The 18,099-nt window shown below is 39.3% G+C and overlaps 1 protein-coding gene across 4 annotated transcripts; it reads right to left on the bottom strand.

The window, feature by feature from the left end:
• Positions 1-2,775: 2,775 nt before the first annotated feature.
• Positions 2,776-16,853, bottom strand: FAM98A (family with sequence similarity 98 member A). 4 transcript variants are annotated; one of them, XM_032216189.1, is made up of 9 exons: positions 16,709-16,853; positions 16,001-16,105; positions 13,912-14,060; positions 13,399-13,533; positions 11,899-12,083; positions 10,690-10,770; positions 9,525-9,641; positions 5,838-6,005; positions 2,776-4,537 (listed from the first exon to the last, which is right to left on the bottom strand). In XM_032216189.1, exons 2-9 carry the CDS (start codon positions 16,051-16,053, stop codon positions 3,758-3,760), a joined length of 1,668 nt encoding a protein of 555 aa, XP_032072080.1. In that variant the 5' UTR covers positions 16,054-16,105; positions 16,709-16,853; the 3' UTR covers positions 2,776-3,757. The 4 variants fall into 4 exon arrangements, with proteins under 4 accessions (XP_032072080.1, XP_032072081.1, XP_032072078.1 ...); XM_032216190.1 differs by lacking the exon at positions 16,709-16,853 and adding an exon at positions 16,585-16,677; XM_032216187.1 differs by lacking the exon at positions 16,709-16,853 and adding an exon at positions 16,476-16,549.
• Between the last annotated feature and the right edge of the window lie 1,246 nt (positions 16,854-18,099).

Below are 18,099 nucleotides of genomic sequence, written 5' to 3' on the forward strand. Positions count from 1 at the left end.
TATCCTTACCTAGAGATTCAGTAACATTGTGATGTCTCATCTTGCTCAGTGCTATAACTTTGAAAGAGACTAGCTAAAATTGTGCATCTGCTTGAAACATTCATTATCTTGTAGGCTAGCGTAGGTCCCACAGAATCTTCCCACAATGGTATTATTCTATGATATGGCCACAAAGGTATTTATTTGTCTTCTGAAATCATAAAATTGTAAATGTAAAATTGTATGGAAATCTGCCGATTTAAATCCAAATCACTGGAGTGATTTCAGTTCATTACTTATTCTATGTTGCAAGATATAAGGGAACCTTTTTAAAAAATTAATATTTAGCAGATTCTATTTCTCGGTAATATCTGATACTACTTCCAACAAATTCCCAGAAAAGGCTTTAATTCGGAAACCGTAGTGCTGGCCTTAAAATCATCCATAAGATTTATCCATTTTTAAAAATTCAATATATTTTTTTTGCATTATTTGCAAGCAACTACAGTATAGTATTCTGGTGCTAACTCTACTGAGATTTAAAAATTAGATGTTTTGTATCTTCCAATTATTTTAGCTGTTCCTAAGAGGAAAAATGAGACTAGCCTTTGTGCTTAAATAACTAGTTTTCAATTTCATTTTTTCACCATCTCTTGGCTGACAGATTATCATACATCATTTAGGCAGGCATATACATTTTTTTTTCTTGCAAATTATACCATCCCTGAGGAGGAAAAACACATTTATTGCAGGCAGAATAAGTACCTTTTCCTACAAATCAGTGACTTATTTTGGATCCAGATAAGGACGCGTATGTATTACTACATAGTTCACACCGGAGGGGGTTAGGAATAGAAGAAGCACATAAAATGATCAATTCTGCTTAAGGAGAAGCTTTTTATATGTGTATCTATATCTCACTTCTAATTGGCCAGGTACCAATTAACATCCACTTTCTATATCTTTGGAAATTCCCTAAGATACAAAAAATGTACAATTGATATATTTTGTTGCCCTTGTGCCAAAGAGTTCAATTATGGTTACCTTATTTTAACATACGTTACAAATCATGTTGGACCTAAAATATTGGGTGTTCTGTTGGCTAGACCAGGAAGTCAAAGAAAGCCCCCAGTAGAGCCTTTCTATGATGTTATCAAGAAAGTGCAGTCAATGACAGACAAACTCAACACAGGGGATGGGAGGTGGGTGTAGATCCTAATTACAATACAATACAATAGCAGAGTTGGAAGGGACCTTGGAGGTCTTCTAGTCCAACCCCCTGCCTAGGCAGGAAACCCTATACCATTTCAGACAGATGGCTATCCACTTATTTTAGTACAGGTAGTCCTCAAATTACAACTTCATTTAGTGACTGTTCAAAGTTACAACGGAACTGATAAAAGTGACATGATCGTTTTTCACACTTGCAACCTTTGCAGCATCCCCATAGTCATGTGATCAAAATTCAGATGCTTTGCAAGTGACTCAAATTTATGACGGTTGCAGTGTCCCAGGAGAGGGGGGGTGTCACATGATCCCTTTATTCAATGGGTAAAGCCAGGTTCACTTAACAAGCACATTACTAATTTAATAATTTAACTGCAGTGATTCACTTAACAAATAAGGCAAGAAATGTTGTAAAAGGAGGCAAAACTCACTTAACAAATGTCTCACTTAACAATAGAAATTTTGGGCTCAATTGTGGTTGTAAGTCAAGGACTACCTGTACATACAAAACAAAGAATTGAAAAACTGCTTAAAGATCAATTGAGCTCCATAATTTTTGTTACTTTCACATAGCAGACTTCTTCCCGTCAAGATTTCATGCCATCATAGTTCTTATATAGACTGAAATATCTTACACACGCATTGCCCGCCTGTGTTAGCTGTTCTGTAATTCCTATTATATGTTGACTATTGGTCAATATGCACAATACAATGTAGAAGCTGTTAATTCACTGTTATACTTTCTTATGTTTTTGATTCATCTAATATGTTTACAGATTTCTAGAAACAGTGTCCTCACCCATCTTAACTGGTAGTAATTTTCAGGAAATTCAACAAAGATATCCAAGATACCAAACTACTTGAAATGTTATTTGCACTATTGGCATCATGCCCAGAAGCCTCTTTTTAAAAAAATGTTTCCACAAAAAATTAAAGATATATATATGCAGGACTTTCTACATGTGATATGGAACACCGTCCTCTAATCCAGTGATTAGAGAATTAATTTTTTTTAGTTGTGAATCAGGAGCAGCCCCTAGTGGAGATTTTTAAAACTGTGAACTATTTTATGCTGCAAATATCAGAGCTTTTAGGAACTATTTTACTGAGCTATAAATATCTTATTTTCAGAATCTAGTGGCCTGAATTCTCAATAGAGTTTTAGCACCTTGACTTCAAAATCGGCATACTTGGTAACTAAGAAGCGGAACAAATGCGCTTGATGAATCTAAGAATGCAATACAAACTTGGATGAAAAATTAATTGGTGCCCTTGTAAAGTGAATTGAGTGGGTTAAGTGTGTTTCTTCTGCCATTCTCATAGCTTTCTAAAATTGCTCTGCCAGAAGTAATTTAGTATCAATAACAGAGCACAATCAGTTATTGCTAGATGAGAATGTTGCTCATCTTCTTCCACATTTTCTTCCCATCTCCAATTCTGTTTAGTGCAGAACTTTGTCCATCAATCCAGTGCTTTTTTTTTACAGTCTTAAGATGCTTCTTCCACCTCATGCTAAAGAAACAAAGCAATTTATTTTTGTAATGCTAAGGACCAATAAACCAAAGGGAGAACAGATATTTTTTTTTATTGCTCACCTTTTACAAGAGCACACCTTCAGCCATTTTCTTTCACAGCTTGACAATATTTCTATTTGCAAATAAACCCCAAAAAATAAAAATAAAGGCAAGGCGCACTAATGCAACTTTTAGTGAAGAAAAATGTAACAAACTGAGCAGAAGGGCATTTCATCTCGAGTTAAGATGACAAAATGAAACCATTCCGCGTTTCAGGTTGAGTGGTTTTAATTAGTGCATAAAAAATGGTTCCAGGCTGCCATTACAAGCTAGTTTCAAGTAAAAGTTAGGCTGATCAGGGGACCAACTGGTTTGTAATCGATGAGAGCAAGGTGGACATATGGGGAAGCATGGGGCTATTTCTAGTCTCTCTTTACAACTTAGCTTGACTAACTATGATTTTGCATGGCATGAGTGTCAGGACATTTGATTTAACATGTGTCTTCAGTCAGAGCAATAAGGCTACTTGAACAAGTTACCAGCAGTAGAGCTCATATAATAACTCCAGGACCTAGCAAAGAAGGCTGCAATTCTTTGCATAGTTAAAATGCTTAAATCCATCTGACTTAACTGGACTTATGCACAGCTAACTACACAGATGTGCAGCATTACAGTATAGATCTGAAGCCAGCAATCCAATATGGTATATAAATAAGAGATGGATTTACATGGGAAAAACAAGTCCATGTAAAAAGATAGGCATCCTGGCTCTCATATTACTTGCATGAACATCCCATGCTTTCTGAATCTCCAGTTTATTCTTAAGATATAGAACCTCGGCTGCTGTATTAAAGTTCTGAGTCCTGGAGAAGAAAACTGCATTTAGACTTGGGCAGTGTATCCATATTTTCATGTATGCTCAGAAGCACAAATAGTTTGAAAGGTCAGCCTGACATGTCGACTGATATTAAGTCAAAGAGAAAAAATAAGCAGACTACTATTACATGAGCTCTGCCAATTGAGAAACTTTTATAGCCTCAACTTGTGAAGTGTCTTCCTTGTCCAAATCCAGATTGATTGTACTGATATCCCCCTTGCTGGAAATGCTGCTCAAACTGACCCCCCTGGTTAATGTTCTGTGCACCTCTTCCTCCCCAGCCACCTCCTTGCCCACCGCGATTGCCACGGCCTCCGCGGCCACCTCGCCCTCCTCCACGACCTCCACCTCGATCACCGGTGTGCCCATCTTGATATCTGTTGTCTTGTTGATAGGTGCCACTTCCACCTTGATATCCACTTCCTGAATATGATTGGTAACCACCATATCCACCTCCTTGGTAGCCACCTCCACTGCCACCACCATGGTAGCCACCAGTTTGAAATCCAGAATCTCTGTAATTATTATCCCTATAGAGATCTTGATAGCCACTTCCTCCACCATCGGTCCAACCACCTTGAGGTTTGCCTCCTCTTCCTCCCCCTCTGCCACCATGGTCATAGCCACCACGTCCACGGCCTCGTTCGTGACCCCCGTGTTCATGACTTCCTCGGTTTCCATATGATGAGTCATACCCTCCTCGACTTCCTCTTTCGTAACTTCCTTGGTCATATCCTCCTCGGCCGCCTCGGTCATGACTCCCTTGGTCATAGCCTCCACGTCCTCCATACGATGACTCATAGCCACCTCTTCCACCTCTGCCCCCACCACCTTGCTGTTGAGGACCATCTTGCCTTTTCTGCCATGGTGGCATCTCAGGTGGAGGTGGCTCGATTTCATTGGGTCTCCCACCTCGGTCAGGCACTCGGCCCATAAGCACCTAAAAGGAAACAGAACCAATATGGCGGAAAAGTAAATGCAAAAGTATGCCAATATATCATTTTCTTTTAAAAAAAAAAACTACTATGTAAGTTTGAGTCCATGTAAGGGGGAGGGGGGAATAAAACATTACAATGAAAAATACAACTGATGATTTAGCAAGGGAAAAGAAGCTTCCAAAGAGAAAGATTATAAGCCTGTGGAAAATATTCTATAGCCAAACTGTTCCAGGCACAGACTAGCTTGTTGAATATACTATGCTTCAATTAAAGGGCAGTAAGTAAAGGGGAGAGAAAGGGAAGGATACCATGGGAATATCATCAGATACGTTAGGATACAGGCATGCAGAAAAGGAGAGGAAAGATCCACCAGTCTTGCCTACTCATTCTATTAGCACCCTATAATATCCTTCCAGATTTTGTCTTAGTTGAAATCCAAAACATTCTAATTTTGCTTTGGCCACATTATGACTCTCTTCAAACAATCCAACCAAATTGTCAAGCCACAGTGTTGTTTGTTCTTGTACAGAACAGTAATTAATTTGGGGACATTTAGGATTTAAAGAATATCATAATCACAATCATGAGTTTACAATACAGCTCAATTTAAACAGTGTGGTTTTGTTATGCAAAGCTCTAAGTCTGAAACGCTAAATAATATTACATATGTTTTTAATCTCTGAAAGAAAAATAGCCTTAAACTAATCGATATAGTACAAAAATAGACTGGGCTACGTATACAGCTTCGAAAGGTATCAAATAAATCCTTCAGTGGAACAAACCTGGCATTCACTCCTTTCTAATGTCAGATGTAATCTACGGTATCTGTTACAGATGATTTACCGCAAGCATCTTTACACCCCTGAGTACATCTATAATCAAGCATTACATTACTTTTTTATGAACTAGCTTGCTAGCTGGTACATCAGTACAAGTATGACCACTGTTTTGATTACGAACTCAAACCTTACTTTTACAACCAAGTATAAAAATATAAACCAAGTAACTAAACTGCCATTATGGACCGATAATTTTCAGTTCACAGAAGTCAGTCCTGATGTGATAATGTCATAAATCCTAGAGAGGGTGGGAGGGAGGGAGGGAGGGAGGGAGGGAGGAAGGAAGGAAGGATTGATTGATTGATTTTGGCAAAAGAAACTAGGAAAAGGATGGAAGCTCAATGTTCATATATACACAGAAAACAATGAAATTTTGCGTGAGTACAATTTTTTCCCAATGCATTTCCTTAACAAACATAGATATATACAAATTGAAAAAAATCATAGTCTGAACAACAGATACCTTATTAATGGCACATGCAGTCTTTTCTCTGATAGAGCCACTGCTAGTCCTCATTATCTTTGATAAATCCTGTCGAGCTGCCAAGAGGTGTGCAACAGATATAACACATTTAGCAGATAAGATGGCACGCTTTGGCTGATAGACTTTTGCCAATTTCTCTGTTTGGCTCTATTGCAGAGAGAGAGGAAGTGAAGAGAGTCAATTGTATGAAACATTCACTTAAACAATTATTAAGCATATAGGCACATGTTGAAACAACATGTGAAAAGTTTTTATAACAATGGCTGTATTTACTCATGAAGTAGTATATAATGAAACAATACACTTTCTGGCCCCCATCTGATACCTCCCCTGATGGCTGATACCTCCCCCGTTTCTTCTTTGTTTTACAAACCATACTTAGATTGGTGAAGTGTATAAATATGTATGTATGTATGTATGTATGTATGTATGTATGTATGTATGTGGTGTGTGTGTGTGTGTGTGTAGATTTTCATGGGTGTAGGTATGCTGGTCTTGTTGTATTCGGGTCTTTTCCAGTGTAAGATTGAGATTGTCTTGGCAATGTTTCAGCTAGGTCTCACTCGCCATCTTCAGGCTGTGTTTTGGGCTCAAAATCCACCACCCCCCCAGTCAACAGCCTTGATAGCCATTTTACTTTAAAACCTTATTTCCATGACAACCAGTAGTCCCTACATCCTGGTTTTAAAAGAGGTACAATCACTGAAAAGAATGAAAAATCTATCTTGCAAAAATCTATCCAGCAGCAAATAAAAGAAGCGTAAGATTCTGAAGACGTAGACAATTTTTCCTTTCTCCTCCAACTTTCCATACCTCATATCCTACTTAACCACAGCTGCTTGATCTTTCTGTTCCAGATCTACGCCCGTGAAAAACATTCAAAAACATGTCAGATGACATTATTAATGGATGTTATTTTCTAAGTTTATTATCAGTAATGAGTGTGAGCAGGAAAAGATCAGGATCGGAAAGAAGGGTGTAACAATTAGTACTTTTACTGTAAAGCGTCTAAGGCAGGGGTATCAAACTCAAGGCCCGGGGGCCAGATGCGGTCCGTAGGATGCTTAGATCCTGGAAACAACGAAGGACTGGCCCACATTGCCTCTGCCAGCGAAAAGGCCACAGGGTTGCAGGAGGCCAAAAGCAGAGCTCAGGAGCCCGTTTTCTCTAATGGAGCACACAGGTGCCCACAGGTGCCCCCCCCCAACACAAGTGATGGTGAGCTAGCCATGCCCACCCTGGCCACACCCACTCTGCTCCCCCAAGGTCAAAAACAAGCCTGATGCGGCCCACAATGAAATTGAGTTTGATTCCCCTGGTCTAAGGCATGGGTGTCCAACCTTTTAGTTTGCCTGGGCTGCACTGAGTGAAGAAGAATTGGTTTGGGCCGCATACAAAATATATAGTTAATGTATGTAAATCACATGATAAATGCTAAAAGCTTACAATTGGATTACTAACTGTCCAGGGCTGCATGCAACCTGTGGGCTGGACCCGCCTAGTCTAAGGTTTTGAGCGGCCATTTATGGAAGTGCTTCTGTGCATATGGCCTGAATTTGAATCTATGGCACATCAATAATTATTTTATGCTGAATACATGGATTTCCCACAAGAATAAGGAGTTTAGCAGAAAGTGTTTTACAATGAATGAGATGCAAGCTGAAGAAAGGGAAGTTAAAAATTGGACTATAAAATGAAGAGTCATAGCTCAATGGTATGCAAGAGCTCCTAGTTCAAACTCTTCAATTCTATAGGTAGGACTAGAAAATGAGTATCGGTTTCAACAGACCCTTTTCAACCTGGTGCCTTTCAAATATATTAAAAAATAAAAAGTGGAATGGAAGGTGTGTTGAGGGTGGCCCATCACTCCCATCCAAAATACCCAGACTTTCCTCCGTCCTGCTGCTGCATTTTCCTCCTGCCCCTTCTGTCCCTCTCCCTGGTCTTTCCATTTGCTTTCCCACTTTTTTTTTTACTACTCCAAATACTGCCCATCACTTTTTTTTTCTCCTATTCACAGGGAAAGGGAAGAAAAGCCACAGGGTTCTATTGCCAGCAGCAGAGGGGGACTTCCAAATGGTTTCTTTTAATAGATCCTTCTACTAGAAAAAGAAAATGTTGCAAAGTTTTACAAAGCCTACCATGGCATTTCTCAAGATGCAGCCCAAAGAGAGCACAGTATATGTATTTTCTCCACAATAAGTAGGGAATTCTACTCTGTGTTATTTGTTAAACTCACACTTTATTATTTGTGCCAGAAAAAACTAATGTGTATTTAAAAGGTTAGCCATTTCTCTTCCCATTAATTAATTAATTAAATCTATAAAACTGATTGGCTGCATAGCAGCTTACAGTCATAAAAATAACTAAATATGTCTAAAATCAAAGTCATTTGGGGAGGGTGAGGAGAGGTTGAATCTGTTGGTACTTGATCAAACACCTCCACTATGCTGTTCCCCCATTGGGGCGCCAGGTCAAGTGGCAGAGCCAGGTCTTTAGGCCCTAATGAAGGATAGAAGGGGAGACGTAGATGTTCCAGAGGGCAGGAGCAACAGCAGAGAATCCTTATCCTAGACCCCACCAGCCAGAATGATCTGGTTGGCGGGACACGCAGCATGCCTTCTCTGCTGGCATGAGTGGGACGGGCTAATCCCAGTGGGGTGAGATGGTCCCTCAAGTAACCTGGATCCATGTCATGAAGAGCTTTAAAGATGATCACCAATACCTAGAATTGCACCGGGAAGCAGACTGGTAACCAATGCAGGTTGTAGAACAGTGGTATTATAGGGCCCCCCAAAACTGTCCATGCTGCTGCACTCTGTACCAGTTGTAGCTTCAAAATTCTCTTCAAGCCCCAGAAGACTGAACAACTGAGCACAGAAAATCCTGATCCAGGAAAGGCTGCAACTGGTGCACAACATGAAGTTATGCAAAGGTTCTCCTAGGTGCGACTGCTACCTGTTCCTTGAGCAGGAGTCACAAGTCCAGGAGAACCCCCAAGTTGCAGACCGGATCTTTCTTGGGCAGTGGCACCCCATCCAAAGTCAAAGATGACAAAGTCTCGGATCCTGGAGTCCCATGTACCCAAAGCCATTTGGTATTACCAGGGTTCTGGCCCTCATCCAGATCCCCACAGCTTTCAAGCAACGTAGAGAGGGGCCACAGCATCACTTGGGTCACCAAGAATGGAAATATAGAGTTGGGTGTCATCAGCATACTGTAGTTGTCTCAAGCCATGGGGATGGATGATTCGCCAAGTTTCATGTAGATGTTGAAATGGTGTGAAGAGAGTACCAAGTTCTGTGGCACACCACAAAATAGCAACCAAGGGCTGGACCTCTCACTCCCTATCAATACCAATTGGGACCAGTCACAGAGAAAGGAGCCAAACCAGCTCTGAACTGTGCCGTCCAGCCCCAGCTCCCGCAACTGATCCAAAAAGGTACCAGGGTTGATGGTATCAAAACCCACCAAGAGGTCAGGAGAATGAGCATGGTTGCACTACCTCTATCTCGCTCTCGAGATAGCGATCATCGACAAGCGAGACCAATGTCCGTTTCTGTCCCATAACTGACTGAAAGGGGTTAATTACAACAGATAGTTTTCTAACTACAGACAGATAATACACTTTCAAAAAAAAAAATGACTACAGAAAGAAAACTATACCTTTGCTCGATCTGACCAGCCGAATGACTGTACAGTTACATCCAGACGTTTCACTAATAATTTTCTCCGGACTTCATATTCATTGGCTATGGCTTGATTAATAGCTTCAATTTTTTCCTGAAATGAAAATTCACATATATGTTGGACTTCCTCAAAACCTAGTATTACAGGATTTTGTTCAAATATCTTAAAGGAGATCATTCAGGCAAAAGTATCAATTGCACTCATCCTCATAATAACAGATTCTGTGTGTGTGTGTGTGTGTGTGTGTGTGTGTTACAATTAATGTTTTTCTTGATAGATAGATGAAGAACAGATTCAGTAGGGCACAAACTCCAGAGAACCTCTAGAGCTGGAATGACAAATTCTATCCCGTTGCGAGCCACAGGATTTTGTTGCCCTTGGGGGTCTGGGGTGGACGTGGCCTGGTTGTTGTGACCAACTGGATGAGCGTGGCCAGGCCCAGGGCAGCAGGGGCATGTCCCTCACCATCTCTGAAACGGCCTGAGGGTCGACTTAGTGTCCTATTGTGGGTCGGATTGCTCTAGAGATTCTAAACCAGAGGTTCTAATTTTGGCAATTAAAAGTTGTGAATTGGGTGGGGAATTCTGGGAGTTGAAGTCCATAAATCTTAAAGTTGCCGAGTTTAGATATCCCTGTTCTAAACTATATATTAAATCTGACAATAATCAGTATTATTTTTCCGAGCTGTTTTTTCCCATTACAAAATAAGATAAGTGTTTTTCCCAACACTTAGCTTATTTTGTAATGTGTCTCTTAGATAGAAAAAATGAAAATATTATTTGAATAATGATGCACTTGATAAAAAAAACTATAACACTTCAGTGCCATTAACTGAATTCAACCTGTTGTTTGATTCAATGTATTATTATGGGAAATAATATTCATACACATGTACATGATTCTGGGCAGTTAACCAGAATTTAAACAACAGAGAAGTTAAATAATAATAATAATAATATTCCATAACATATAGTACCCTTACTAGCTGTTATATCCCCAACTCCTCCCTCAGGAATGCTGACTATAACATGTCAATTTAAAAAAATGCACATGCTTTGTTATTTTAATATGGATTAAGTACAGCACCAGTGCCAATGAATAGAATTAATACCAGTAGTGAGATTTATAAGCAAATCCTTACCCAATGGACTGGACCCAAGGGTTTCGACAATAAAGGTTTTCCTACATGATTTGAAGGGACCTTTGCTAATGTTTCTTTTAACTGTAACAAAATAAATGGTATTAGTGGATTATATAGACAAAAAGCATAAATATGCAGATGTTCAAATGTGTCTTTCAGATCTATGTATAATCAACATAATACAGGACAAGGTCTGCTCAAGGACATCTTATCTTTTCAACTCCATTGCTCTCCCAACAATTATTCCAGATGATCACCCAATCTTCCACTATTTTGAGAAGAATGGTGGACTGCAGGAGCAGAGAAGGAATTACCTTCTCACTCTGCTTACAAATGAAACTGCTTCTATATTTTAAATAATTCTATGCAACATTATATATTTATAACAATTGCATGGTACAATACAGGTATAGTCTTGAAAAAAGAATAGGTATCTGTTGCAATGTTTTAAAAAATAAATTTAAAATAAAGTAAAAAGAATGATATAAAATCCACAGCATGTCAGTACCATTGTTAACACATCATGTAGCACAGCAAAACTTCATATTCAAGGGAAAAGATATAGTATTCAAAAATGGGTAATAGCTTCTTCATTCCAGCAATCTTAAGTACAATATGAAATCTGGTCATCAATACCAAACTGGATGATTTTTTAAGAGCTCAATGTTTGTACCATTTTGGTTGGCATTATCTATGGATTTTGGAACTTGTAGAGGGACCAAGGGATCATGTGTTATTGTTGTTTACATCAATAATATACTTTAAAATTCACAGAAAAACCTCAGTTCAAGAACATTTATAACTTATTTCAAGCAATTCTGGGGGAGAAATGTGAGAGACTCCTGCTTTAGCTGAAATAACTGAATGTCTTAAAACTAAGATTTTTTTCTTTTTCATATTGTTCATGTTGCTGATAATTATGAAGAAATAACAGTTTATTCATAACACCTGAACACCATATTCTACAAGCCAAATTGGGCATACAGTGGGATAATTTCTAAAGGGTCTTTTTTGATGGTTAAAATGAGCCACCCAAAATAATTATAGAAAGATGATCTTTTTGGTAATATTGCTACAATTGCCATAGCTATTCCGATTCCCAAGGCGGCTTACTTTGTGCCTATTTTAATTACCTTTCTAGAATTAATATGCCGTAATCACTGCCTATGGACTAGGAACTTAATGTATCTTCAAACCTTTAGTTCTTACCTTTTTTTCTATTCCACTGAAGAACTGGAGCATTGTTATGTTGGCTGGGGGCTTTGACATGCCTAAAGCAATGCATATGCCTTTTAATTCCTGAAATACTTCACTACCAGTACCTTCCTGAGCTTTTTGGGGGGGAGCATTCACATACAGCATTCTAGCAGCTTCTAATTCTGAGATGAGGTATGCTGAAAGATGAAAAGTTAACCATTCAGTACAGCAGAATTCATTTTTAAAATGATTGCTTATTTTAAGCCAAGAATATAATTTTACACGCTACATTGTGAGAAATGATTAAATAAAAGAACAGCCTTAAATAGGATGACCTAAAGATAAACCCATAGCTAGTAACCACCCTGGCTAGAGAGCAGAGAAGAATTGATTATTGAGTCAGAACATGGCATTATTCATATAATTTTAAGGAAAATTAAACAAAGTGTAGATCACATAACTACAATGGGAATTTATTTTCATGTATTTTTCATAAACCAACCATACAAATTTGCATTCAAGAACAGTTTATATTTTAAACCATCAAAATGATGACTAAACAGTCAACCTTGCAGAAAAACCTTCTGTTTCATAACATCACCTGTGAATTTCTTTTAACTGTCAAAGCAGATCATCTTGCCAGCAAATTTTATTCATAACAAGCAAGGGAAAATGTGCTTATCTTGATTCAACAACCAATACTGTAGCTACATGACTTCTGATTTACTTGGGATATGGCAGTGGTACTCAAATATTCTTGGTTAATGCTATTCCATCTTATGAATAAGAGCAACTAACAAATTATGATAGTATAAAATCTTAGTACTAAATTATTTCTTTTCCAGCAAGGTATAAATCTAGGTTCCCACGCAATAGAATAGCAAAACATTGATGAACATGTCTTGTATCTACAGACCAAAGGAATCAAGCTCAATTAACAACAGCACAAGCAGGACTGTCAAAAAAATTAATCTACTACAGTATTCCATGCATACATTACCAATAGGACTTGAAGCTGGTGCTCCAGCATCTTCAAATTCAGTCTCTGCAATTATCATTAATCCCTTCCTGTGATTCTAAAAATCAAACGTGGCTGAGTGGTTATCACCATTTGCAGAATACTATAAAGGTAAAGGTTCCCCTTGCACATATGTGCTAGTCAATCCCGACTCTAGGGGGCGGTGCTTATCTCCGTTTCAAAGCCGAAGAGCCAGCACTATCTGAAGACATCTCTGTGGTCATGTGGCCAGCATGACTACATGCTGAAGGCGCATGGAACGCTGTTACCTTCCCACCAAAGGTGTTTCCTAGTTTTCTACTTGCATTTTTACATGCTTTCAAACTGCTAGGCTGGCAAAAGCTGGGACAAGTAACAGGAGCTCACTCTCCGTTACGCGGTGCTAGGGATTCGAACTGCCGAACTGCTGACTTTTCTGATCAACAGAATACTATACTAATTCTATAATTATTTTCTTCATTTTTTACTGTTTTGTGAAGTTTCATTTAACTTACTGAGGAGCAGGAGGCAGTTTTTTTGATTGAGAAGGCGCTTGGTGACGTCTCCTGATGTTAGTGTTGTATAAGGACAATTCATTTCACCTAGTAACCCACTAATTTCAAGCTGGAACTCATCTGCTTCACTTGGACCTTAAGACACAGACATATTTAGGTTATTAGAATATCTCTCTCATTAAATGTTCAAATAGTCAACATTGATTAATGAAGTTTAAATTGCACCACTTTTCTTGAAAACACAAATAATAAAGTTTTCCAATAAAATTAAAAACTAGAATGCATTGTGAGCAAGGAGGGGGGGGAAAGGAATTTCAATAGTAAGCTAACATTTTTTGGTTATTCTTAATAAATATATGCACATAAACGGAACTATTCTTATTAGCTGCAGTGCTTAATAGTTATTTCATCACAAAGGTACAAAAACAGTTACATTCATACTGAAGAAGATACATAATAAATGTCAAGAGTAGTAAGAATGACACAACTGTATAAATGATGCTGATTACTCACTGTTAGTTGCTTGTACATTTTCCTCTAGTTTGCAAAACAGTCTCAACTCTGAAACCAACCAAGCACAGAGTTTGGTATATTCAGGGGAAGTGGCTCCACCAGAAGCTGCCAGGGTCAGAGCTCCATCTTCTAACAATGGACCTTTGTAACTAATAAACAAAACAAATGATGATATCTCAAATCCCTTCTGCAATGTATATGATACTCAATTCATTGTATATATAATAACAGAAATTGCAACAAAGATAGCCCTTGGATTGCGCCAGCATTTGGGACCAGGACTGTGATCACTAGGGATGCAGTCATAAAGTATGCCATCACATGACTCTACACCTTAGCTAGGCAATCCCAGCAGTCAGACTTGCCATCATAATCCCAGGGATGCACAGATCGTTAAGCAGGAAGAAAGAAGAGTCACAGAGAGGTAAGGAGCATGAGGGACTGGGGACCAGGGACCAGTGATGCGGGCAGGGGCAAGATGATAGCTACGCGCAGGCAGTGGGAAGCACGGGTGCTGAGGTTGCAGGCCAATGGGTGGGGTTGCTGAGGTTGTGTACTAAGATCATGGGCAGATGAGGAGGGTGCTACAGAGCACGGGCCTCTGCAATCTCATACTCTGTAGTGGGAGTCTCCTCAGGAGAAAGTGGCAGGAGTGACTTATGGAAGTGATATGCAACTTTCCTTGCCCATTTCCCCATTGATTTCCTTGTGGAAGCAGACAGTGAAATTTGCAAAAGGCGATCACTTTACCATGGCTCACTGCAATGTCATAATTGCAAGCTGGGTATCAAGCATGCAGATCACAATCATAGAGATTCTGTGATGGCTGCAACTTCACAGATCAGCTTTAAGTCCCCCTCATTCAGAGCTGTTATAATTTGAAATAGTTGAACAAGTGATCATAACTTGAGAACCTTGGAGGAGTCTATCAGTCCAACCTTCCTCAGTTTGATTGGTGCCTGGACGTAGTTCTCATAAATCTGGAAGACATTATGCTAGGAAAGCTGATCTAGACATTTTTGCAGCATATTGCTCACATCAGCTCGCTATCAGAAGCATTCCAAATTGGTGAGTGTGACTGATTTACACCTCACTCTTTTCAACCTGTATTGTATGCACTGGATGCACATGACAGGAGGTAGAGCTTCAATCAACTGGTCCTACCTACCATTCTGATGCTATAGATGCACCTCTCTATCCTGCATAGAATAATCTTCTGCACATTGTTGAATCTTTTGTAGATATTTGTTTACTTACAAGTTCTAAAGTGTACATCTTCTGCAGAAAAGTACATACACTATCATATTTTCTACAGGACTCAAAAGTATTACATTTGTATCACAGATTACCATTTTACTATTTTCAATAGTCTAAGATTAAAGCCTTCAGGAATATTTACTTTAAATATTACTAAAACAGATGCTGTGATCACAAGAAATCAATCCTAGAGTTATTTAGGTTTCTGGATTTTCTCTGCGAAGATTTATTATAATATTATAATACTAGACAGATTAAACATATGTACTCTTCTCTCTTGGGCATATTGGGCAACAACTGCATATTCTGATATCCTCCTCCACCATCATAAATATACTTATTTTGCCCTTCCGTAGAAGGAGTTCCTAGCTATCTTCCATCTAGATTAGTTCCATTCTAATTTGACTTCAGTTACCATCAGGTATTCCAAGATCATTAACTGGAATGAAAGGAGTGGATCTTCCTGTATATGATGCAAATTTTGTTTAAAAAACCAACTGAAAGATCAACTGATAAATCTCCCACCCCCCCACCCCATAACAAAAGACATTTCAAAGAAGAGCCAGTAATTAAAATTAATTGAATAGAGGAGAATCAGCCATGGGAATTAAGTGCCAGGAAAAAGAGAATTATCTTCAGAAGACATTGTGATCAGCCCAAGAGGAGAGCATGCTAAAAAACAAAACAAAAATGGTTTTATGGAAGAATAAAAAAAGATCTATCATCTATCTATCTATCTATCTATCTATCTATCTATCTATCTATCTATCTATCTATCTATCTATCTATCTATCTATCTATCTATCTCTATACACATATTTCTTGTACTCACCCGAGGTCTTCAAGTGACTCTAAAATGTCATTCTCCATGAGTTCCAACTCCATCCTGGGGCTTCAGAATGAACACAAAAGGAAAAGGAAAACTAAACTCTGGAGCCTGCAAATAATTATGGGGGAGGGAGAGAGAAAAAAAGATTCAATGAATCTAACCGACTCCAAGTGGGATGAGCCTTTTCCTCCAGTGTCTCCTCCCTCCCTCCCCCGAATAAGGGGCGAAATCTGGGCGCCTTCTATTACGAGAGACCCACCAAATTCCGGCTCTTTTTTTTTTCCATCTACGATAACCCCAAATTAAGCCGCCACCCCAGTTCCACGCAACCTCACTATCTTATACAGTGCTTGTATTCAGAAGTAGGTCTTCTCTGTTCCCCTTCCCTGCAAAGGCGGGGGGGGGCGGCGGAGGGGGTTCCATCACCCCCTCTCCTGGCTGCACCCCCCCAAGTCCCCCCCCCACCGCCTTCACCCACCTCCTGCGCAGCTGCTACGCCGCGGAACGCTGCTGGGTTGGCATATCAGAGGAGGGGGGGAGGGCGGAGACAAGGAAAGCCCCCTCTCCCCCCATGTCTGACCTCTCACCTGCGTTTGAAAGGTTGCCCAAGCAAACGCCTGGTTTAAAAAGGTTGCGCTCGGCGTGTTCTAAACTTGCCGGTTTTCCCTCCCTTCGCTTGATTAGAACGTGTCAGTTTCAGAAAATTCTTGCCTTTGTCTCCGAGGGTTAAAAAAAGTCAGGTTCGACGCGCACCAGGAATATTCTAGCAGGCATAGCCCAGGACAGCCATACAAAGAATTTCTTTTCTTTTCTTTTTCTTTTTTGCCCCTGCGAGGAGACCACGTTGGAAAGCGTTAGGCCTGAAAAAGGAAAGAATGACGTAGAGGGATAAGTGACAAAAGTACTTCAGGCGACAGTCGTTCTCTTGATGAAAACTACAAATCCCAGCATGCCATCGGGTGCTTCTGTAAGCTAACGGAGGTGGTTTAATGCTCGATTAACCTCTCGAGTTAGGAGCACGTTTTGGCTCCCTCGTGCGATTGAGGACTTTGGTGAAAGTAAGCGGGATCAGAGGAGTATCTCGATGCTATATTTCAGTTTAGGTCCTTTATTACCACTAGGTGGTGTGTTTTTGAACGCATTACGCTAGCCACGTTTGTGATAGAAAAGCAAATGCTAAGATTAACTGCAAAAAGAAAAAAGAATTGAGTTGGAATAGGACACCCTAAGCCGCCGAGCTCAACTATCTGCTCAGTGCAGGAATCCAAAATTAAAGTATTTGGGAGAGATTTAAACATCTAATTAAGGAAAGCCCACCTGTAATACTCTAGTCCAACCTGCCTTCTTATAATTTAAAGTCATTCTGTGTTCTGCATCTGGAATGTTTCTCCAAAATTTTTATTTTTAGGTGATTTGTACTCTAAAAAGAGCATTTCTTTTGCTTCTACCTCAAAAGAAAAATTTCAAGAAGTCAGTAATTATTCCAACATGTCAGGATTCAGCAGTACATTTTTGCTTGCTGTAAATAGATTTTCTTCCAATAATGGCTCATATGGATCACATCTACTTTGCCCAGAAAGAAAATGTTTTCCTGTTTTAAATCCATGATAGCTTTCTTCAGCTTAATCAGTATCCTTAAATAGTCTTGTGCCAGCTCTTTTTTTAGAATATATATGGACATCTTTTATATCATGAGATACTTGATTAGATGAATTTAGTCATGCACATTGCATGTATCCTCAGCAAATAAAATGAGTCCAACACTTCTATCTATTACCAGAACAAAGACATTGAAATGGATAAAGAATTTTGTTGTAATTCAGGCTGTTGTCTGTTTTGTTGGTCATTGCTCAAAATGAAGATGGAGTGGCATTTTCTTTTCAGTACAGGATTATCATTTTATAGGGTTTGTGAGTGATCCATTTTTTTTACTGGCTGGAACTATTGGCTCACCTATCTTGCTAGTTACTTCCCATTTTCCGCTTTTAGCCACTGTGTCAACACAGATGCTATTACAAAAGGTATTTTGTAAGCAATGGGGTGAAGGAATCCATATAGCCCCAGGAAGGTAGCTTAACTTGGCAAGCCTCAATGTATTGTGG

This window comes from Thamnophis elegans, chromosome 4 (assembly GCF_009769535.1).
Source record: "Thamnophis elegans isolate rThaEle1 chromosome 4, rThaEle1.pri, whole genome shotgun sequence".
In the NCBI taxonomy this organism is placed as follows: Eukaryota; Metazoa; Chordata; class Lepidosauria; order Squamata; family Colubridae; genus Thamnophis; species Thamnophis elegans.

Coding starts and splice junctions, on each gene's coding strand:
- FAM98A (XM_032216189.1), bottom strand. CDS start 16,053: ATGGAGTTGGAACTCATGGAGAATGACATTTTAGAGTCACTTGAAGAC. Junction 14,061..16,000: donor GAGTCACTTGAAGACCTCGG/GTGAGTACAAGA, acceptor TTTGTTTATTAG/TTACAAAGGTCCATTGTTAG. Junction 13,534..13,911: donor AAATGTACAAGCAACTAACA/GTGAGTAATCAG, acceptor CTGTGTCTTAAG/GTCCAAGTGAAGCAGATGAG.